Source organism: Leptonychotes weddellii, chromosome 5 (genome assembly GCF_054177405.1).
Source record: "Leptonychotes weddellii isolate Sample4059 chromosome 5, ASM5417740v2, whole genome shotgun sequence".
NCBI lineage: Eukaryota > Metazoa > Chordata > Mammalia > Carnivora > Phocidae > Leptonychotes > Leptonychotes weddellii.
In genome coordinates, this window is record NC_138373.1 from 137,274,458 (window position 1) to 137,298,462 (window position 24,005).

At 35.2% G+C, this 24,005-nt stretch overlaps 1 protein-coding gene across 2 annotated transcripts in view; it reads left to right on the forward strand.

The window, feature by feature from the left end:
• The window catches only part of METAP2 (methionyl aminopeptidase 2), a 29,169-nt gene extending 5,230 nt beyond the window's left edge, over nt 1–23,939 (forward strand). For both annotated transcript variants that reach the window (XM_081822209.1, XM_081822210.1), the window contains exons 3-11: nt 4,101–4,166; nt 7,623–7,725; nt 16,453–16,614; nt 17,366–17,547; nt 18,373–18,467; nt 18,729–18,825; nt 21,687–21,790; nt 22,440–22,555; nt 23,245–23,939. In XM_081822209.1, coding sequence (XP_081678335.1) covers nt 4,101–4,166; nt 7,623–7,725; nt 16,453–16,614; nt 17,366–17,547; nt 18,373–18,467; nt 18,729–18,825; nt 21,687–21,790; nt 22,440–22,555; nt 23,245–23,497 — 1,178 coding nt within the window. In that variant the 3' untranslated portion in view covers nt 23,498–23,939. The remainder of the gene's footprint in view (nt 1–4,100; nt 4,167–7,622; nt 7,726–16,452; nt 16,615–17,365; nt 17,548–18,372; nt 18,468–18,728; nt 18,826–21,686; nt 21,791–22,439; nt 22,556–23,244) is intronic.
• The last annotated feature ends 66 nt before the right edge of the window (nt 23,940–24,005 follow it).

Consider the following 24,005-nt stretch of genomic DNA (forward strand, 5'->3'; position numbering starts at 1 on the left):
TTTTTTTTTAAAGATTTTATTTATTTATTTGACAGAGACAGAGATAGCGAGAGCAGGAACACAAGCAGTGGGAGGGGGAGAGGGAGAAGCAGGCTTCCCCCCGAGGAGGGAGCCCGATGTGGGACTCGATCCCAGGACCCTGGGATCATGACCTGAGCCGAAGGCAGACGCTTAACGACTGAGCCACCCAGGCGCCCCTATTCTTGATATAAGTTCTTTATCTGGTATATGTTTTACCAATATTTTCTTTCATGCTGGTATTGTTGCAGCAGAAAAGATTTTAATTTTGATGAAGTTCCATTTATTTTATTTTTTCATGGGTCATGTTTTTTGCGTGTTATCCAAAAAGTTATATAATTGCTGTCTGACAGCAAAGAAGATTTCTTTGCTGTCTGTAGGGTCATGAAGATTTTTTCTTATATTCTCTTCAAGAAGTTTTATATATCCATTTAGAGTTAATTTTTGTATATAGTGCAAGGTAAGAACTGAGATTCCTTTTTTTTCTTGCATATAGATGTCCAATTTTCATTCAGCAAATATTACTTGATTTGGGTATAGGGCTAATACAGAAATAGATACGAACAGCCTCTGCCTGTTAAGAATAGCCTGGGATGCTGTGAAAGAAAGACTTATAAAAACATAAATTGTGGCACAGTATAATGCATGGGAGTATAAGCACATATAGTTTGTATTTGGATCCAGGCTTTACTACTAACTTGCGCAAGAGTTCAATAAACAGCAGCTATTATCCTATACTGAATACAGACCTTGAACACTGGATAAAATAACTAGCCTCAGAAGGATGATTGAGTATCAAAGGAAGAGCTTCATCTTCTCTCATTTAAAAGATGAAGAGACCGTGGGAGAGAGAGGCTAAATAATTTGCCCAAGGTCACACAGCTGGCAGGATTTTTAGTATGTATTTGAAACTGGTTAGGGGCGCCTGGGTGGCTCAGTTGGTTAAGCAACTGCCTTTGGCTCAGGTCATGACTAGGGTCCTGGAGTAGAGTCTGCATCGGGCTCCCTGCTCAATGGGGATCTGCTTCTGCCTCTGCCTGCTGCTCTCCCTGCTTGTGTTCTCTCTCTCTCTGACAAATAAATAAAATCTTAAGAAAATAAGTAAATAAAACTTGTTATACATTTCTTTCAAGATTTTATTTACTTATTTTAGAGAGAGCGCTTGTGCTCCTGTGCACAAGGGCAGGGCAGGGGCGCAGAGGGAGAGGGAGAAGCAGACTGCCTGCCGAGCAGGGAGCCCTATGTGGGGCTCAGTCCCAGGACCCTAGGATCATGACCTGAGCCAAAGGCAGACGCTTAACCGACTGAGCCACCCAGGCGCCCCTAAAACTGGTTATACATCCTGAAGCATTTGTTTTAGGTTGGATCTAGTGTATGTAGCAGTATGCTAGGCATTGAATGTTCTTCCAGAGTAAAGACTGTTTGTTTGCTATTCTGCCCCTATTACCTGTCACTTAAGAACTCAGCAACATTTATTGAATGAATGAAGGTTACTATTAAAATTGTAGTGCAGAATATGTGAATTAGATTATATGACACATGAGGAAATTGAAAGTTGTGTTTTGGGCTTTTGAATCTAGAAACCAATAATGAGTAAGTCAGTCATATTTGTGTGTTTCCACTGTGTTCCTGTGTTTCCTGTACCCAATTCATAAGACTGAACATAAATTGCAATTTTGTGGGCATCTGGCTGGCTCAGTTGATAGAGCGTGCAACTCTTGATATCAGGGTTGTGAGTTCAAGCCCCACGTTGGGTGTAGAGGTTACTTAAAAATAAAAATGAAAATCTTAAAAAAAAAAATGAGGGGTGCCTGGGTAGCACAGTGGGTTGAGTGTCCGACTCTTGATTTTTGGCTTAGGAAATGATCTCAGCGTTGTGAGATCAAGCCCCGTGTTGGGCTCTGTGCTGAATGTGGAGCTTGTTTGGGATTCTCTCTCTCCCTCTCTTTCTCCCTCCCTCTCTTTCTTCCTTCCTCTTGCTCTCAAAAAAATAATAATAAAAAAAATTGCAATTTCGTAAGTAAAAAATTATCAAATATTGGCAGTTTCCTATCATTCAGTCCATTAAAGCCCTATATCATGTTACCTCCCTCTTTTTTTTTTAAGATTTTATTTATTTATTTGACAGAGACACAGTGAGAGAGGGAACACAAGCAGGGGGAGTAGGAGAGGGAGAAGCAGGCTTCCCGCCGAGCAGCGAGCCTGATGCAGGGCTCAATCCCAGGACCCTGGGATCATGACCTGAGCCGAAGGCAGACGCGTAATGACCGAGCCACCCAGGCGCCCCATGTTACCTCCCTCTTTGCTCAACTGCTATTTCCTGTTTCTCATTTAGGTGAAAAAAAGCAGGATAAAATAAACTAAAAGAACATTCATTTGTTGAATAGAGTGAATATTTATCACATGCTTAGTCCTGTGTCTTAATTTAGGAAATGGTATGTAATCTTTAAGGAGCTCACAGACAAGTAGGGGTCATTGTAAGCCCCTAATCATTTTGTAAAAATTAAAAAAGGTTGCAATTTGGTGTGATAATTAGAATATAGTGGTGAGAAGATTTCTTTTATGGCTCCTGCTTATCAATCTGGGAGTAAAAAGGGAGGAGCTCTTTGATTAGAAAATGTAAGCAGTCATTTGACATTGTTTTATGGGTGTGGATTTCATGATCTAAAATTACTGATGCTAGCCATGAGTTACTGCCACTATGTGAAACATTTAAAAGACTGTATGGTGAACATACTATTAAACTGTCAACTTCTAATTGTCTGCCACAGCTTCCTATTCATCCCTATTTCATAGCAGTGTGATTTGTGGGTAGGTTGATGTGCTTCATAATTGTTGAAATTTATTGAGCAGTGTTTTTAGAAATTCAGACCCTTCAGTCTATTTTTGATCCTTTTTTTAAAATGTTTTAAGTCACTATTTATTTAGTCTTGGCCATAATAGCATTCTTTATCTTTTCTCCAAGTTCAAGAGTATGGTATGGACTTCATAAAAGATTGTTATAAAAACTGACAGGCAGGGGTGCCTGGGTGGCTTAGTCAGCTAAGCATCTGACTTCGGCTCAGGTCATGGTCTCAGGGTCCTGGGATCGATCCCCACGTCTGGCTCCACGGGCTCAGTGGGGAGTTTGCTTGTCCTTCACCCTCTACCCCTCACCCCACTCATGCTCTCTCTGTCTCTTGCTCAAATAAATAAATAGAATCTTTTTTTAAAAAAAGTGACAGGCAGATACTGGCTATTTTGGGTACTCTTTTGTCAACTTTGGCTTGAACTTAATGACCCTGAGATCAAGACCTGAGCTGAAATCAAGAGTTGGACACTTAACCGACTGAGTCACCCAGGTGCCCCTTGCAAACTATTTTTTGAAACAGTTCTTAATCCCCATTTTTGGGCATCAGGTTCTTTTGAGAATCTGAGAACTGTGAACCTAGGAAGAGCATACATGCCCTCTGATTTTTGCATATAATTTGATCCAGAAGGAGAACTCTTCTTCTCTAATAATAACTATGCAGGAAAAGATATTTTAAAATATGACACCCCAAATACTCCTCCCTGATTAGTAATCAGGCAACATATTCTTGGTCTGGTTCTGCCATTTACTATTTGGGATTTTCTTGGGCATGTCCCTTAAACATTCCTTGTTTTACCTCATAAAATTGCTTTGAGGATCACATGAGATCATGAAATGCAAGTGTTGAACCACAAAGCATACGTAAGCAAACTAGTATTATTTTAGGTAAAGTCACACAGTCATTATTATTGGTATTAAACTAACACTAGTTCTTTTTCCTAGCTTTTGAAAAAGTTGTAACACATTTTTTATTCTTAAGAATATCTTATTCAACAATTCTTTTATTAGAGTAAGTCAAAGTAAAGTTTCCTTAGTGCTTTTGATTACACAAGTCAAATTCTGATTACATTAGCAATATTCAGAATTCTTTTCTAAGAATATTGGGTCAGTTTTATTATATCCTATTTAAGATGCTTTGTGTGTGTGTGTGTACTTGTCTGCTTGTGCTTGCTTTGTTCAACTCTGCTTATGAGGTTTAAATAAATATGTACTTGAAATGCCCTTTTCCTAGATGGAGATGGGGATGGAGATGGAGCAACTGGAAAGAAGAAGAAAAAGAAGAAGAAGAAGAGAGGACGTTAGTGTCTTAAGTTGATCTTACTTGACAAAAAGTATTTATTAACCAGCAGGTTTGAAGAGTAGGTTTGAAGTTGCGTGAGATAAATTTAGGCTTACTAGAGGTGGAATTTAGTGAAACCTGCAACTGTTTTTTCATTTAACAATCTGTTGGTATTTTCTTTACTTATTATTGAGCTAAGGGATGTTAATAATAAGTTGGTTGCATTTTACTGCAATTTAGGAATGAATTTGTAATTTAAAACTTGAATAATACAAGTAACAGTTCTGTGAGGGATGAGTAAAGTGGTACCACTGTGCGTAACAGGATAAACATAGTTTGCAGTTCACCTGCCAGCTTTGAAATTATGAGATTCTTGATAAATATTTAATGAGGAGTACCCTTATTTAAAATCTGTGCATATGGTTAAATTTTATTAATAACATTGTACTATTTCATATTTACTTAAAATATGATCCTGCTTTTGTTTTGTTTCTATATATGGCAAACCAAACCTCTTCAGGGACCTGAAATTCTATTAGGGAGACCAGGGGGAGATTGTATAGTATTGGGGAATAAAGGTTGGGTTGAGAATCAGAGCAAGTTCCAATCTTGGATGCCCTTTGGGCTGTAGGGACCACTGAGTATCTGGTTATACCTTCCTTTAAATCTTTCAGGCTAAAATTTTATGAATCGGAATAGTGGAGGCTTGGTTCATTTTTATCTCTATGTTAAGAGAAATATTCTTAAATATTTTTTAAGAAAGCTTTTGGCTCTACCAGCAATTTTCCTGATGTGTCTCCAGATGAGGATGGGATAGCCTTTTTTTCTATTCAGCATCTATTTTTAGATCCTTCTAGTCATAGGATGTCAGTTCTGTCCCCAGCATAGTCTGTATTTAATGAGCACAGGTTACCTGTGTTCTAGGAATCTTCCAGGGATTGTGATGTCATATTCCTTCCATTCACAAATTGTTAGAAATGTCCTCGAGACATGGTGTTACCTGAGAACAGCTTGAGAGAGAACTATTTCTCCCAATACTCTTAAATTACTCCCTAATGAAGGTAGATAAGCTGGGAGGAATGTTAAGGGACTATTTTGTATTTGCCCTTGGTAAAATTCTTCCACTGACAGATGTTTTAGTGTGATGCCATCATCTTTTATTGTGCTTCCTCTGAGGATGTTGTTTAACTTACTGTTCATTATATTTCTTTATGAGTACTCTCAAGAGACAGTCTTTTGTCTGCTCTTGGTATCAAGAATAATTGTGCTTTTCCTTAGTACTTTATATGCTTATCTCATAAACGTGACCAATGCAAATAATCTAGCCTTTTTTTTTTTTTTTTTAAATATTGGCTACTAGAGGGCTTAGAGCCCAAACTGGTTTTGTATTGGCAGTATTTCAGGTTCTATTTTATGTTCTTTCCATGTTTTGATTTTTGTTCTCTAATTTACTGTCTCTTATTTGTGTATTTTAGATACCCTTGTAGACTGTCGTAAATCACTTCTGGAATAAGCCAAATAATGTAATTATGGACCGTTCACTGCCCTCATTTTCCTCATCTATAAAGTGAGAGAATTATAAGTGATAGTTAATGGTAACTGCAGTACAGATTGTTATAATTATGCATAGTTTTAGATAATAACTTGGACGTAGTACATTATAATTTTCAAAGGTTATCTAAGATTTCATCTGGTTCTTCATTTTGTTGATGAGGAAACTGAGGCTTGGCACATCTAGCCATTTGTCCAAGTCACAGTTAATAAGTGGTTAAGGCTAGACTTCAGCTCTCATATTTTAATTACAAAATTTTTCTCTAATGATCTTTTTGAGTCTTTTATTTTGTCTTAATAATTTATGGACAATATAAAAGGCATCTTTATCAGAATTGTAGATGAGATAAAGCTGAGGGTGACACGATAATACTTTGGTTGATAAAACTCAAGATTTCAAAAGATCAGGAAAACTGAGAAATAGGCTAGTATTAACAAGCTGAAATTTAGTAGACATATATAATGTTAATACAGGGTGATAGGATCTAAGGATTTTAAGTGCTAGTATAATGTAAGCCAAAAAGCAGGGAGTTGTAACTATTTAATAGCTTAGGATTTTTAGAATCAGTAGTATAGTCTTAAACTAATTATACCTTATTTGGACTATTATTACAAGTCAATTCTAATACCACCTTAAAAGGAACACTGACAAATTCAAGGTTGGCAAATAGGGGTGAAAGTGTTAAGAACCATATCCTTTAAAGTGGTTTCTCATCATAGTGAGGAAGGAATCAGTAGAAATGAAAAGTAAAATTTGTGTAAAGCAAAATTAGATGACCTCTAAGATCTTTTTTGATTTTAAATTCTAATGTTCCCTCTTAGGGAGAATCTTAAAACAGTGTTTCCCAAGTTGATTTGCCCATAGAACACTTTTAAACATTATGTAAAGACAGAAAAATGTTTGATGCTCATAAGATACTGAGTGTTTGAATTAAAAGAAGGAACCAAAACGTGGTTCCATAGATAAATGATTTGGCTCAATAAACGGTTATACTTTTATTTATATAGTTCTTTTTTTCCCCCACTGCAGAACAAAGAGAGCAAAATAGGTGTTAAAATTAAAGACACACAAAATCCATAAGACCAGTTATAATCAAAAGGAAACCACATATTTCACCTCAGTAGTTGAAAATGCTGCAGATATGTATCGAATGTCCTATATTGCTACATAAATTAATACACTCCACTTTCTGGCATTTTTTGGAAACAGCGTTCATTACTAAAAGGCAGTTCTTCATATAATAAGAATTCTATAACTAGTTCTTATATACTTAAAAAAATTTTAGAAGACAAATCTCCAAATATTTTTAAAAATCATCTTGGAACACTGGTGTCTTTTAGAATATAGTTTGGGAAATAATGTCCTTAAAACGTATGCTAAGGACTATAACTTTTTAAAAGTATTTGGAAATTTGTAAATGGCTACCTAAATTTTTTTAGCACTGGGTGTGTATACTCTTAACTTTTATACCTAATATACCCTTGAAATAAGTTTTTCACTTATTTTATTAATACATAATAGCTTTATATTTTTACCTCATTGTTATAGGGTTTCTTTCATACTTTCTTGTTGCCTCTTTGATTTTTATTTGTGAAAACCAGCCTCTATATGCTGTTCCATTTCTGGTATAGTAAATAAAGACAAAAATATTAGAAATGTGCTTTCTGCCAAGGCATATACTGTTTAAATACATAATAGAATTCTGAGGAGTTGAATATTTCTGTTCCAAGCAACAGTAAATTGGAGAGGAGGTGGCCAGCATGGTGAAATATCTTCTGTTTTTAACTACAAGGCTGTGATAGCAAGGAGGTTCCTTAAAATTAGGACATATAACAACCATTAGGAACTGAGAAAAACTGTAATGATAACTGCTTAATTTTATTTTTAACTACAGAAGTTAATGCTTTATTTGTATCTCACAGCAAAAGTTCAAACAGACCCTCCCTCAGTTCCAATATGTGACCTGTATCCTAACGGTGTATTTCCCAAAGGACAAGAATGCGAGTACCCACCCACACAAGATGGGTAAGAATCATAAAATAACTTCCAGTTTGACTTTGAAAGTTGTAGCTTAGCAATAAAGCGGATTTGATTTTTCTCAGAACTTTGCTCCACTACCTTAATAAAAGCTTGTGAATTTGTTACAGAAAATACAGTAGAAGCCCTCTTATCCAAAATGATTGGGACCAGTAATAGTTCAGTTAATCAAAAAAGCATGTTAAAGTGGGGATCACAAAACATAAAAATCTTTATTGATAAAAATTAACTTAAACATTTGTTTTTCATCAGTCTCAGTATTTGAACATGGATTTGTATTGTACTCCACTTTTTTCTTCCCATAATCTATATCCATAATGCATTGTCTATAAATGTAATCCATTTTGAGCTTCCATGAAGAATAAAAGCTAATTAATCTGAGGGCTGATACCTGGATGTTTACATTTTTTTCCTGAAACCATTTGCAGTTCTTACCTACACTTAATTTGACAGAAATATTTTTTGATGACTTGCCTTTATTGAGACTTTTCTGAGTAGTCAGTTTCATTGGAAAAATTCTTTTTATGTACTATATAACTAAATTACATAATTATACTAACAAGTACAGATGACTTACACTGGTTTGCAGACAAATCACCTGATTGTTGGAAGACAAATCACCTGATTCTGAAAGGATACATTTCAGCTGGTCAGCAGACATTCAGTGGCATTTTGCTGACTGGTTAAGAACACGGAAGCTGGGATTCACTTGAACACTTATTAGCTTTGTGACTTGGGCAAGTAATTTATCATGTCTTTGCTTTCATTTCTTCATCTATAAAATGAGCACTTCATAGGGTTGTGAGGAATAATATATGTAAAGCACTTAGGAGAGTAACAGACACATGGTAAGCATTAAGTGTTAGCTGCTGCTGTTATTATTATTCAGAATAGGAACCTGTCAGCCCGTCATATTCAGCATACAATGGGCATTGGTTAGTATATTTTACAGAGAGACTCAAGAGCATCAGTTAATCCAGTGGTTGCAATAGTTGGTTAAGAAAGCTTCTACTGTAGCCTTGTTTCATTGATTTGTAGACATCATTGTTTTTCTTTAAACTTTAGGAAAGAACATGATGTTGTTATATTTTAATCCCCCTCCTTCATTCCCAGTACTTCCAGAGAATAAGTATAAAGTTCTGAAATTTTATGTCATGAGCATGTTTTCTTTGAATTTGAATTCATCAGTCACTATCCCTCTCTTAAAGCATCTATTTTTGAAATGTCACAGACAAGTAATTTCACATTAATTAACTTAAATTTTCATAGTACCTATAATCACATTTATTTTTAAATACAATATTTTTATTTATTTATTTATTTTGCTTGTTTCCTCTTCCTTCCCTTCCTTCCAGACCCATGTAACCACCTAGCAGGTAGCCTTCCATATTTTTATACACTCATATTTGTGTACATCTGTGTCTGTTTATGTAATGGGACTCTTGGTCTTGTTTTCCAAAATGGAATCCTAGGCACACTTTCCTCACCTTTTCTCCTTCAGGACTATCTCTTGGAAGGCCCTCCAAGTCAGTCAGAATAGCAGTTATTCTTTTGAATGGCTTCATAATATTCCATAGTGTGAATATGCCATACTTTATTCCACCGTTTTCTAATTGATGAGCCTTCGTTTTGTCTCTGTTTTGCCATATTACAAACCATTCTGTAATGAACATTTCTACGAATATACATACACGTATATATTTTATATATATATACACACACACACGTGTGTGTATTATCTCCTTATGTTATGGCAGTTTTATTATGGGATAGTTTTCCAGGAGTGGAGTTGCTGAATCAAAGAATATATTAATACTTTAGCTTATGATTCCCAAACTGCTAATGATTCTGAGCACTTTTTGATTGTTGACTTTGTTCTTCCAAAAGTTTTAAAATTTTGTATACAGTGTATGTTTATGTTTTATATTTCTGGGTTCCTAGCAGTCTCTTAGATTTTTTTTCAAACTCTTACTCTGTGTTTTATTACATCTTTAGTTAGTCTGGAATTTTTTTTGTATAGGATTGGGAGTGCTAATTTTATTTTCTTTCAAATGGATAGCCGGTTGTGCTAGAATTGTTTATTAAATAATTCATTCTACTGAATTGAATGCCCACCTTTGCCATATACTATATTCTCATATAATGGAACTATATTTTCATAATCAACCAATTTCTATTATTCTACTGATCTACTTGTGTATTCCTGTGCTAGTACTATTTGGATCTGATTATCAGCAACTTTATAATATATATTGATAGTTTGATAAGGCAAGTCTTTCTCTGCCACACGCACCAAGCACAGTTCTTTTTTATATTTAGCTATTCTCGGTCACATAGTCTTAACACACATACCCACAGAAAAATGCTTTCTTTAGAATTCTGATCAGAATTGCATTTATGTATTGGTTTCAGAAAATTGACAGGTGTGTCACATTGTCTTACCCATTGTCATAGTATGTTTTCCCACTTACTCTGATTTATTTTCAGGTAGATCCTGTTCCTTTTTTGTTAAATTTATTTTTAAGTATTTTATGGTTTTGTTACTGATGTAAACAAGATGTTTTTATACCTGTTTCCATTTCTATATGTGTATTGCTAAAGTGGAAGAAAGCTATTGATTTCCTATACTTATTAATAGATTGTTAATATTTTTAACCATGTGAGTGTGGTGGAACACTTGAAGTAATGTTTAATACAAGAAAAATTGAGATTTTATAAACGTTAAAGACTACCTTTCCCTCCTTACTATTATTTTCTATTGCAAATTAAACATTATGGAGGTAGAATAACTTCTGCTTTTGAAACAATAGAGGAAGATATTAATTATATGTTATAATAGTTTTTGGAGTAATACTTAAATATTGAAAAGCAGTGTTGGGGGCACCTGGGTGGCTCAGTCATTAAGTGTCTGCCTTTGGCTCAGGTCATGATCCTAGGTCCTGGGGTCGAGCCCTGCATCAGGCTCCCTGCTCCAAGGGAAGCCTGCTTCTCCCTTTCCCACTCCCCCTGCTTGTGTTCCCTCTCTCGCTGTGTCTCTCTCTGTCAAATAAATAAAATCTTTAAAAAAAAAAAAGAAAAGCAATGTTGTATGCCATGGAGAAATAAAAAAAAATTATTGTGATTATGTTTGCTCTTTAGTAAGTTTTGATATTTTTGACATTCATATAATCAGTTTTGATTATTTGCAAATAGATCAGAGTCAGTATTCTTAATACTTGGTAAAGTATTAAATATAGTTTTGTATCTGCCTTCATTTTTTTTTTTGGTTTTCATTTAAATTCCAGTTAGTTAACATACAGTTTCAGGTGTACAACATAGTGCAAGTGCACTCCTTGGTCCCCATCACCTGTTTCACCCATCCCCCACACCTCCTCCCCTCTGGTAACCATCAATTTGTTCTCTATAGTTAAGAGTCTGTTTCTTGGTTTGCCTCTCTCTCTTTTTTTTCCCCTTCATTGTTTTTTTTTTTTAATAAACTTACTAAAAATTATATGAATTATCACAACTTACCTGTGTAACGACCACTCAGGTTGAGTACAATATTTTATTTAACTTTTTATTTTTGAAATAATTCCATATTAAGAGAATAGTACAAAGAACTCCTACATACTTTTCATTCAGGTTCTCTTTAACATTTGCCTCATCTATCGTTCTCTCTCCCAATGGAATATGACAATTATACATATACTGTATAATATACCAGTAAGATTACATTTTCTCCTTGCAAGATAGAAAGAAGGTAAATGTGGAAAATAATATATTGGTGAATCTGTATACATACTACTTTTTCTGAATTACTTGAGAGAAGTTTGTGTATTTTTTAAAAGATTTTATTTATTAGAGCACGAGCAGGGGCAGGGGCAAAGAGAGAGGGAAAGGGAGAAGCAGACTCCCCACTGAGCACAGAACCAGCCTGCCTAGATCACAACCTGAGCCAAAGTCAGAAGCTTTTAACCAACTGAGCCACCCAGGCACCCCAGTAGTTTGTGTTTTTTGGATGGAATGCTAGACAAGTAGGTAATTCATGGTTTACCTCACATCTGGAGGCACATGATGTCAGATTTTATCACTAAGATAAGTATTATCCAGTTTCTCTAGTTTGTCATTACTGTTTTTCCCTCTTGTAATTAGTAATTTTCCCTTTTAAAAATATTGACATTCTGTGTGCATTTCCTGTGTCATTAAAAATTTTTTAAACCAATTTTGAATGATTATAATGCTATTCTATTTTATACTTAGCATAATTTTATTAGTGATTTCCCTATTTTTGAATATTTCCCTAGTTTTTTAATTTTTACTATTAGAAAAAATTCTGTGATGAACATCTTAGTATTAATCAGGTCTGATTTTTCTCTTATTCTGGATCTCTAGAAGTAGAATGAAGAATTATTTTGAAATTCTTGATATCTATTTCTAAATTTAGGAGGCAGTTGTTTGGGACAGTTGTTCTATAAGCAATACATATCCATTATAGAAGAGGTAGGAAATACAGATAAGCAAAAAGAAAAAAAGAAAAATCTTCTAAATTTTGCCAATGATTTTAAAACCACTATTGACATGCTGTTTCTTCCTCTATTGCCTCTGTATACAGATGTGTATTATAAATACCTGGGAATGTTTTCAAGATAGAACTATACTACAAACAGCTTTGTAACCCATTTCTAAATTTGTTTTCATGTTAGTAAAGAAATCAACAGTATTTTTATATGTCTCTATAAATGTATGTGTTTTCTGTTGTTTTTTTTTTGCCAGACCATTTAAAAATAAGTCTTTTTTTTTTTTTTTTAAGTTAATTCTCCAATCCCAACATGGGGCTTGAACTCATGACCCCAAGATCAAGAGTTGCATGTTCTACCAACAGAGCCAGCCAGGTGCCCCAAGTCTCTTTTGAGTCCTCACTTCTAAAAACTTCAAGCATCTGGGTCGCCTGGGTAGCTCAGTTGTTAGGTGTCCGACTCTTGATCTCAGCTCAGGTCTTTTTTTTTTTTAAATTAAGATTTATTTAATTATTTCAGAAGGAGGGATAGGGACATAGGGAGAGGGAGAAGGAAAGAAGCAGACTCCCCTCTGGGAGCTGAGCCTGTCGAGGATGGATCTCACAACCCTGAGATCATGACCTGAGCCAAAATCAAGAGTTGGAAGCTTAACCGACTGAGTTGCCCACGTGCCCCTCAGCTCAAGTCTTGATCTCAGGGTCATGAGTTTGAGCCCTGAGTTCGGCTTCATGCTGGGCGTGGAGCCTACTTAAGAAAACAAACTTTAAGCATCTCCCAAGAATTAGATATTCTCCAAATTATCACATTTACATAAATTAACAGTAATTTTCCAGTATCATGTAAATACCTAGTTCATATTTAGAATTTTATTGTTTTCCTTGTGGTGTCATTAAACTTTTCTCTATTCCTTTATTTTCTGTGAATTGGAATTAGTTGTAAAGGGTTATATTAGATTTAGATAAAGCACTTTGGCAGGAACATATAAGTGATACTATGTTCATATTGTGTCATAGTCTGTTGCATCAGATGTAAAGTCAGGTTTTCTGTGACTAGTTTTACTGTATTTGATCACTTGGTTAATGTGGTCACAGCCCACTGTTTCTTTTTTAAAGGTACTTCTTTCTTTTTTGCAGTTTCCAAGTAATCTGTGGGGGTAGTTTGGTACCATTGGAATATCCTTTTCTTCAACAACTTTTTACTTAATTATTTTAATATCTATCCATGCATTATCAGTTATTTCATTGGGGACTGCAAAATGGTGAATTTCTAATTCTGTTGTTCCTTCTACATTTATTAGCTGACCTAAAAGAAGCATTTTCCTTTATCAGCTGGGTATCAATTAACTTTATCAGTTAACTATGGTTTCTTATAGGCAGAGTTAAAACATGCTTTTTTTGCCCCTTTTAAGTACCAGTTTTCAGAGGAAGGAATTGGTGTCATGTCTGTGTGTGTTCTTAATTATTTCTGGGGTAAAGACATGCCTTTTTATTTTTTTATTTTTATTTTTTAAAGACATGTATTTTTAAATGGTTTTTTATAAATGTGGCCTATAGTGCTTTAAAGATACAAATATAACTAGCTTTTAAGTTATCTATGCGATGAATTCAGAAATGTTTATGACTGTTTGAAATTAATAGTTGGATTCCTTTGTATCTTTTGGTTTTACTTATATTTTATGCTTTTAATCTAGTAAAAATGATGAAAAACTGAAAAGACTCAAATATGAAAGAGGTGTGAATTTATATACTCTGTAAACACTTCTATAAAGATTCTCTTTCAAGCAGTTATTCTGATAGTTTTGTTGCAGACATAATAAAATTTAAAAGCATTTCTAACCCACCTCTGTCAGTTGGATGAATTAATTGCCCTTTCAGATAATTATTATGAGCTCAGAATGTTTTTTTTTCATCTTACTAATTTCTCTCTTTTTGCTAAACAGACTGAACATCAAAATATTAAATTTAGGAAAGGGGAGAGGCTCCTTCATAATATTTTTTGGAAATAGTACAAGCTTGGAATTATGATTTTAGATGCTTGAATATTACTCTAATGACTTTCAATTTGAACTTAAGACTTAGAAAAATAATTTCTTTAATCCATTTTCTGATTGGTAACTCTTAAACCAATAATGAAGAACATGCCATAACCTTTCAAAGAATTCACTGCTTCTAAGAATCAGCTATGCAGCTTCAGAAGTGTAAGATCATGTGAGGCTTGTTGATTTCAGTATTGGGGCTCTTTATTGTACTATATTCTGATTCTAAAATGTAGTCAAATAGCATTTGGAACTTAATTATACTTAACATTTTAACCTATAAGAAGGGGATTTGAAGGATTGAGAAGAAATGGGAATTGATAATGACCAGTTTCATTTTCATGGCTGATACCCATCAGTTATCGTCTGTCGTCTTACCATTCTAGAGAAAACGTTTGAGGATATTTTTGCTTTTCACGAAAATGCCTGGCTTTTGAGGCAGGGCTGTGCATATAGGTATGGCTGTAGTATATGTGCCAGAGTTATGGCCCACGTAAGAGACGGAGAATTGTGATATGTTTAGTTTAAAAATTGATCTGAGACCTTACCCAGTACTCTTATGTCTGAAAATGATTTGTTCTTAGAATATTCGGATTCTTGGTTCCCAGGGAAGATTTTTGGACTCATGGGAGAGAAAGGACTGGAGTTACATCTGGAGGTCAGGAGATTGTGGCTTGTCTATCCCATCATGGAGTAAGCAACTATAAGTGTATTGCAGCTGAAAAAGGTTGAGCCACATGTTGAGAATATACTTTTAAAGGATCTTAACCTGTTACCTTCTAGTCTGAGGATGTTCATTTGAATACTTTCATTAGAAATTGCCTCTTGAGTCTTCACTGTTCTGATAAAAGTAGTTCATACACATTTAAATGTTTGTGGAGTTTAAAACTGACCTTAACAGATGGTGCTGCAATACTTCAGTTTTCTGATAACATCAGTATACAGATCCAAAATACATTTCCAAAGAAAATAAGTCAAAGAAGCCTCTGTGATGCTTAACTATCCCTAAATTGACATAGGACAACTCCTTTGGATCTTTGTAGTAAATTAGAAGTGTTAGTTGTTGGCACCCAGGTAACTGCTGCAGTAGGAAGTAATCATAATGAACCTGACAGTGACACAGAAAAACTCACAGCATTTGGGAGCATTAACTTAGGGGCATAGTGTAGAGCAGTTGTATAAACTTTTTCTTTAAAGAGCCATATAGTAAATATATCAGGCCTTGGGTGTTACTCAGTTCTGCCTTTGTAGCATGCAAGTAGCTATAGACAGTATGTAAACAAATGGACATAACTATATTGCAGTAGAATTTTATTTATAAAACAGGTGCTAGGCTGGATTTGCCTGCAGGCCATATTTTGAGATAAATAGTAATTCCTTGAAGGCATCACTTTTATAATTGAATATAATTTATATGTCAGTGATCACTGAGTTTGTGAGCTGTATATTCAGTATTGCTTAGTGTGTGAACGTTACAATTTTTTGAAAGATTTTCATTTGAAAACAGTTACTGCTTTTGAAATATACTGCTTAAAGGGGGTCAGTGGATCTCCTCATTCCCAGATACTGAATAAAAATGTTTGTTACTCCTGGAAGTTTTGAAATATGAGCCATATCCTTCAAGGAAGATCACTTCATAGATAGATTAGATTAGATAGATATATAGATATATATACATACACATACATACAGTTAGAAAAATCCTACAAAAACAAATTTATGTTTTGAGGGAGGTGTATGTAGATTTCCAGGTCAAGTTTTTGCATTAGTACTTACCCTGTGTATGAAGTTAAATGCCAATTTTTGGTATGGTCTTTTGAAGTCTCTTAGACTGTAACCTTGAGTGGAACCTTTTTCTCCCACTCCTTGGTTTCTAGGACTCTCTTCTGTCTTATTTTTTCTTTTTGTGTTTTTTTTGTGTGTGTGGCAGAGTTTTAGTCTCTCTGACTATGAATGAAATCTCACTTGAGGATTATTTTTTGAGTCTTAAAGAAGGTTTAACTTGATTTGGCTTGATTGTGTGACTACTTGTACTTCAGAAATTTTGCTGACATTTAATAAAACAAACTGAATGTGTAACATTTTTATCTAAAATGTCTTATATTAGTATATTTGTATCTCTCCGCTTTTATGCTTATCAGCTGTTTCTTAAATGACTAATACTGTGGTGTACATACTATAAAGGCGAACAGCTGCTTGGAGAACTACGAGTGAAGAAAAGAAAGCGTTAGATCAAGCTAGTGAAGAGATTTGGAATGATTTTCGAGAAGCTGCGGAAGCACATCGACAAGTTAGAAAATATGTTATGAGCTGGATCAAGCCTGGGATGACAATGATAGAAATCTGGTAAAAGGAATATGTTTTTTGTAAGAACATGATAAAAAAAGTTGGGTTTTTTCTTTTTTTTTTTTTTTTTAGTGCTAACTCCAGTTGTATTGTTTGGCTTTCACTACTACTTTGCTAAGACCTGAAGTGAAGCTTCTAGAAATATCTCTGGGTTCTTGTACTGTAGATGTACTGAGGAAATTGTAAGAGGACATTTGTACCTCAACCACCCTATTTTGTACTCATGTACACTTATATGTGCAAATGCACACAATACTGTGATTCTTATATTCTGTTTGAAAATCTGTTATTTTGCTGTCTAACAATTCATATTAAATTAGAATTATTGGTCATGAAACATAGTTACAATGCAGTGAAGAAACCAATAAAAGTAATTATTTCTCTAGTTTTCCCTTTGAGAAGTAATTAGCTGTAAAAGGCAACAGTTCTCTAATCCAGACAATTTTTAAAATGCAACATTGAGCAAATAAAACATAATCAACATTTAAATTGAAGTCAAGAATCTCATTTCCTAGGAAACTAAGCTAAAAGTGGATCATGTGGTTTTGTTTCTTCAGATTTCTAGCAGAATTAAATTCTTTTATCTTTTAGAGAGGAGCTACTATTTTCATAGCATCAGAGAACTGTTACTTACTCACATCCAGGAAGTGCTCAGATCACTCCCAGAAAGTAATTTAAGAGTTTTTAGTAAACTCTCTGGACCTGATGACCAGTAAGGTATATAAGGATAAAAATGTATTTTTTTTAATAGTGAAAAGTTGGAAGACTGTTCACGAAAGCTAATTAAAGAGAATGGATTAAATGCAGGCCTGGCATTTCCTACCGGATGTTCTCTGAATAACTGTGCTGCCCATTATACTCCAAATGCTGGTGACACAACAGTATTACAGTATGATGACATCTGTAAGATAGACTTTGGAACACATATAAGTGGTGAGTTCTTGGAAATAAGCCCCCCCCCCAACAAAAAAAAACAGTCTTCTCTCTGTTGGATGGGGCTGCAGGTACTTGAATTCCCCAATTTTCTTCTTTATGCCTCACTTTTCAGTAGGGCTGTGTTGAGGCAGATTTTGAGATTTACTTTTAAGCATCCTGCTAAATGGAGCATAATGCAAACTGTGGTAGTTGAGGTTTATTATTCTTTTTATCAAAGTGTGAAGAATTTAATCATACATTTCTTCATGTTGTTCTTTCAGACATTTATCCGTATAACAACAACAAACATTTACTTAGATCCTTTAAGTTTATCAACCTTTATATACTTGCTGGCTTTTTTAAATTCTCTCCCAAACCTTCTTAGGTTAGTACCTTTTTTATCTCACTTCAGGTGAGAAAATAAAGCTCAGATTAAGTACTTACCTGAGGATTTGCTAAATTGGAGAAGCTGGACTGACAATTAGTGTCTGTGGACCTATACATTTTCTCTGCCCACATTGTGATTCTTTAGTACCCCGGGTTTTTCTCTTTGATTTGGTTCTGTTTATAATTTTGCTTATCCATCTGAGTTAGTACTGAATTGGTACTATCTTGAAGTAATATATACTAACACTGGAAATAGTCTTTTTATTCTGAAACCTTTATGTAACTTATATTTTTTTCCACTTTTGATTGTGAATGCTGTCTGAGTACTTGGGACTGTTGCCTTCATTTGACCCATCATTTTATTTTCCTTTTAACTAGCAAGGTTAATAGAGTAGATGCTGTGATGTAGACAAATTGACTAAGCTGATAAGTCAACTTAAGAATTTTCTCTTTCAGGTAGGATTATTGACTGTGCTTTTACTGTTACTTTTAATCCCAAATATGATACATTATTAAAAGCTGTAAAAGATGCCACTAACACTGGAATAAAGGTATGTGAACTAGAAGCACAATTTCATTCAACATATTTTGAACATTTTATAGCCTGTTTAAGGTCTTTGGATTATGTAAGACCAGTCTACTGCCCTTAGGGTTTTAAGTGGGTAATTCTAGTACAATGTACCAAAGACTTTTATAGAGGAAGTTATAATGTGCAAAGCAGTTTACTTAATTGTCCTTTATTTTAAAATACTAATAAATTGCTATAAAATTCTGCATTTTGAGTAACAAAGTATACATCATTTTGTTTGTAGTGTGCTGGAATTGATGTCCGTCTGTGTGATGTTGGCGAGGCCATACAAGAAGTTATGGAATCCTATGAGGTTGAAATAGATGGGAAGACATATCAAGGTATGTTTTTTAAAAAAAAAACTATCTTATTTTGAAATGCATGTGACCTCTTGCAGAATTAATTTTGCAAAATAGTGTTGAGTGCTTTCTTTGGGTCAGCTGCTTTATCTTTATCTCCTGGGAATATAAAGAGGGAAAATGGGGGTGGGGGAGGGGACAATGAATGACCTCCTCATATTAGGAAAACTGTGGTCACTAGGTGGGAACTATTGCGAAGCTGCTGTGGTAGCTGATGGGACACCCAGGGATTTATCCCAGATTGACCAAAATGCAGACTTGGTTTTCTGTGACGATTCAGACTGAGGCTCAGAGACAAACCAGAGGCTCTTTCCATTGATGACCAACCCCCCCCCCCGCCCCCTGCTTTTTTTGAATTGAATTCAGAATTTAGAGTCCAGTTAATTTCTTGTGTGTCTTTCCTTTAATCTTTATTCCCTTTGCCTCTTAGTCTTTCCTAGCTACTGCCTTAGGTACGTAGTCCCAGAGTCAGACCTATGCTTTCTGCTGCTTTCCTATCATTCCAGCCTTCCCCAGCTCTCAGGGTCTGACCACTATCCCCCTTCCTAATCTGCTCACTGTTTTCTGTAACTGCTATTCTAATAACTTTCTCACAGAATATTTCTTACATTTCCTTTAATCAAATCCTGTCTCTTCTTTATATTCCTCTTTGCAGAAACACTCTTGGCTTCCTTGCCCTCAGTAAATTCACATCATTTAGCATTCTTTGCATAACTTTGCTGATAGTGATAGAGTATTATGTTTCTACCAACTACAAAAGGGGTTCTTCCTCTGTGACCCGATGGTGTCTGTCCTTGTTGCTCTCTCTCAGATCCTGTGAACACCAGCACAAATCAAAATACTCTTAAGGCTGCTCACACTTGGATGGGAGGTATTATGGGATAATGAAGAAAACATACTATAGGGTCAGATGGGTCTATCTTTGAACTTAGATAAACCCTGTAAACAGAACCCAAGTTTCTTTGACTATAGTAGGATTAATGATACCATGTTTCTTTGTTTTTTTGTTTTTTAAGAAAAGTAAATTTTATGACAGTGCCTGGAATTTATTAGTATTCAACAAATTTGTCATTTCCTGCCCCCAGATTTGGGATTGGTGCCACAACAAACAAAGCTTATTCACGTCCCTCTCAAATCAGTTTTCCCTCCTATCTTTTCCTAATTCTGCAGCTTTGGTTGGCTTCCGCTCTGCCTTTCAAGGTATATGGACAGTTTGACTTAATGTTTAGTCATCACATAACAGTGCCAACCTGAAATACTGGAATCATTATCTGCCTTCTTACTCTTTCCATTAAGCCAGTGCAACATTTTAGGTTCTGTTGTTTCAGCACCCCTTTTTTGATACCAGTTATTGTGTTGATCAAGGTTCTTGTGGAGGGTGGCATAATTAATTTTTACTACTTTGAGCAGAAAGTGCATAGACAAATCATGATGTTGGGAAGATGAAAAAATGGACGAAAAGCTGTACTCCCAGCAGCACTTTCCAAAACCACGTAACAGAACTGAGCCATCAAGGGAGTGATTTTATTTACCTTGATCAGGAAGCTGCAGAATGGAAAGTTACCTTTATAGTTACTGGTCCCAGAATTAGCCTGCTGCTGTCACAACCTGTATAATATACAGATGGATACTCCTGTGCCCTGCTTCTTCTGTGTAACTTGGTTGTACGTTAGGTTAGTATAGCTAAGCAATTTTTTTATGTAAATGTGTTTTTGATTGGCCTGTGGGGTAAGTTTGCCAGGTCTTGGAGAAATAATGATGCTTGCTGAATTTTAAGGTAGATTTAGCTTATCATTTGTATAAGAAGGAGAATTTTTTTGAAGAGCTAATTGGGAGTTTTATTTTCCGGTGCCACCCCCTAAATGTCATTGTTTCATTGTTGTAGAGTTGAAAAAAACCTTGCTACCTAATTCTGCCCTGAAAGAAAGGTAGCTTGTACTGAGAATTCTAGCCCTGTAAAGCTAGATTTTTTTAAAAATCTTTTTTTATTGTGGAATTACGTTGTGTGTGAAGAGACACAACATAAAAATTCAATTAAGCGGAATAGAATTTTGCCAGCACTCCAAAAGCCCTTCAGTTCTGTATACCCTTTTGAATTACAGCAGCCTTCCTCTGGCAAACCACTGTCTGGAGTGCTAAAGTATTTTCATTTGTTTTTCTTAATGTCTTTATTACCTAATTATGCATCCCTAAATAATAGTATAATTGTGCTTAATTTTGATATGTATAATAAAACAGTATGTATATAATTGTGCCTTCTTCTGTTCTTTTTTCTTTAGGTTTTATTTCAGTTGTTCACTGTATTCCCAACTTTTTGTTTTTATTATTGTGTAGTGTTCCATTGTGTGAATATACCACAGTTCGTTCTGTCATTGGTCTCAGGACCTTGGAATTGTTTAGATTTTCCTTATTAACACACTTGAGCTGTGCTATAATTATAAAATTTAGTTTTATAATCCTGTCATTTGGACACAATCCTCATTTTCACATTACCTTTTGGACCATAACTGTATTTTTTGTTTGTAATCACAATGTACATGGCATTTTATAACTTTTGTTAACAATACCTCCTTAGATGCATCCCCATTGTATCCTCATAACATAGTTTGTTCTTTTCCCATCATCTCACCTTCCTCCCTTCTAGTTTTTAATCAGTAACACTGTAGTAAACATCTTTTCATATTCCACTAGTTTTCCAGTTTGTATGTAACTATGTCAGTGTGAGGTTATTTAGTAGAGCCATTTCTTATTTTTAAGTCAATGCTTAAACTCTGTGCCAGAAAGCCAAGAGATGTTTGTGCTCCTGAAGACCTTGAATAAACTATCTTTTCCTATTATGCCAGTGAAACCAATCCGTAACCTAAATGGACATTCAATCGGGCCATATAGAATACATGCTGGGAAAACAGTGCCCATTGTGAAAGGAGGAGAGGCAACAAGAATGGAGGTATGTGTGCCATTAACAGTGTTTTTTTATGAAGCATTTTTATTTTTTTTTCCAAACTAAAGTTGGTGATAGTTGAGTATGTAGTATGTTGAGCAAAATTAACTTGCCATCTATACTCCGATAGGAATTGGTCTGTGTGAATGTGCAGATCATGTCTGGTTAGACTATGGCTCAGTTAGCTGTGGAAGTTGGGTATGCCAAAGGATTGTTTTTTCACCACTTACTAAGCATCTCTTAGGTGCCAGTCTCTTTAGTAGTCCCTGAGGATGCATTAGTGAACAAAATAAAATTCCCTGCCCATGTAAAGGCTACATTTTTTTTTTCTTAAGTAGGCTCCATGCCCAGTGTGGAGCCCAGTGCGGGGCTTGAACTCAACAACCCTGAGATCAAGACCTGAGCTGAGATCAAGAGTCGGACACTTAACCGACTGAGCCACCTAGGCACCCCATAAAGGCTACATTCTAATAGGACACAGAAAGACCAAACAGTGCTAAGGAGATAAAGCAGGGAAGGGTGAATAATGACTGCCAGGGGTTATTTCATGTTTCTTACATGAAGTAAATAATACCTCAGGCTGAAGTTAACAAATGGTAATTTTAATTAGTTCTGGATTTTTCTTCTCTCCCCCTGGCCCTTACATATTCTTTAGGAAGGAGAAGTATATGCCATTGAAACCTTTGGAAGCACAGGAAAAGGCGTTGTTCATGATGATATGGAATGTTCACACTATATGAAAAATTTTGATGTTGGACATGTGCCAATCAGGTGAGAGACCATTATTTTTATAGAAGTTTCTTTTCCCAGTTAGCAGCATTTTAAAAAACTTGACAAACATCCACAGTGGTACATTCATAAATGTACAGTTCTATAGCCTACCAGTAAGTTTTGTGGATTTTTATAATACAGCAAAGAAATTGCCCTGTTAAAAATCTTAACTGAGATAAAAATGATACAGGCAAGTGTTCTCTTAAGATCCAGTTTCCAGTAACAATTTGAGAGGTGATTATTTTGCTGGCATTTCTAGGTGGTGGTTTTTAATATTTTCCTATTGGTAAACTTCCTATTTTTACCCTTTTTTCCCCCTTAAACTTTTTGGAAAAGATGGTTGAAAGATGGATTTATACCTCCTTTGTGTGCAGGTCTTTCAGCTTGATGCACAAAAAAGGAAATTCCCACCATAGTACTCTTGATGAGTCTCTACTGGGAATTTAACAAACACGTGTGCGTAAACACATAAATGTGGTAAGATAGCCTTCAGCTGGTCTCCCATTCAGCTGCCATGTATAATTAGGTATGGGCTGTTATACATTCTGACTTCTGAATGTTGAAAGAGGCAACAAAAAGGTTTTTGAATTACTGAGTGAAACCACGTCTACTGTATAAGTTTTCCTTAACGGGGAAAATGAGTGGGTAACTTTTTAGCTACCTGTTAATTTTGGATTTTCTCCTCTTAGGCTTCCAAGAACAAAACACTTGTTGAATGTCATCAATGAAAACTTTGGCACCCTTGCCTTCTGCCGCCGATGGCTGGATCGCTTGGGAGAAAGTAAATACTTGATGGCTTTGAAGAATCTGTGTGACTTGGGCATTGTAGATCCGTATCCACCATTATGTGACATTAAAGGATCATATACAGCGCAGTTTGAACATACCATACTGTTGCGTCCAACGTGTAAAGAAGTTGTCAGCAGAGGAGATGACTATTAAACTTAGTCCAAAGCCGCCTCGACATCTTTTATTTTCTAAGCTTTGTTGGAATACATTATACCAGAAGTAATTTGCAACATGTTGTCTGTTTAACAGTGGACCTATGTAATGCTTTTATCCATGTTTAAAAAGGAAGGAGTTTGATCAAAGGCAAACCATCTAATGTAATTAGCCAAGGAAGAAGCTTTCAGGACTTTGAAATGTTAACTGTTTTTCCCATCTAGGAAATGCTATAAAGCTCAAATTAGTTAGGAATGACTTCTACATTTTTTGTTTCGAACACCTAAGAGATGCTTTTCAGATATTTATATTGCCATATTCTTAATTGAATGCTTTGAATGACTACATCCAATTCTGCACCTATACCCTCTGGTATTGCTTTTTAACCTTCCTGGAATCCATTTTCTAAAAAATAAAGACATTTTCAGATCTGAGAGCTATATTTCAATGTCTGTGGTTATAATTCTGCACAGGAATTAGCTAAACATAAATAGCTAAGCATGTAGGG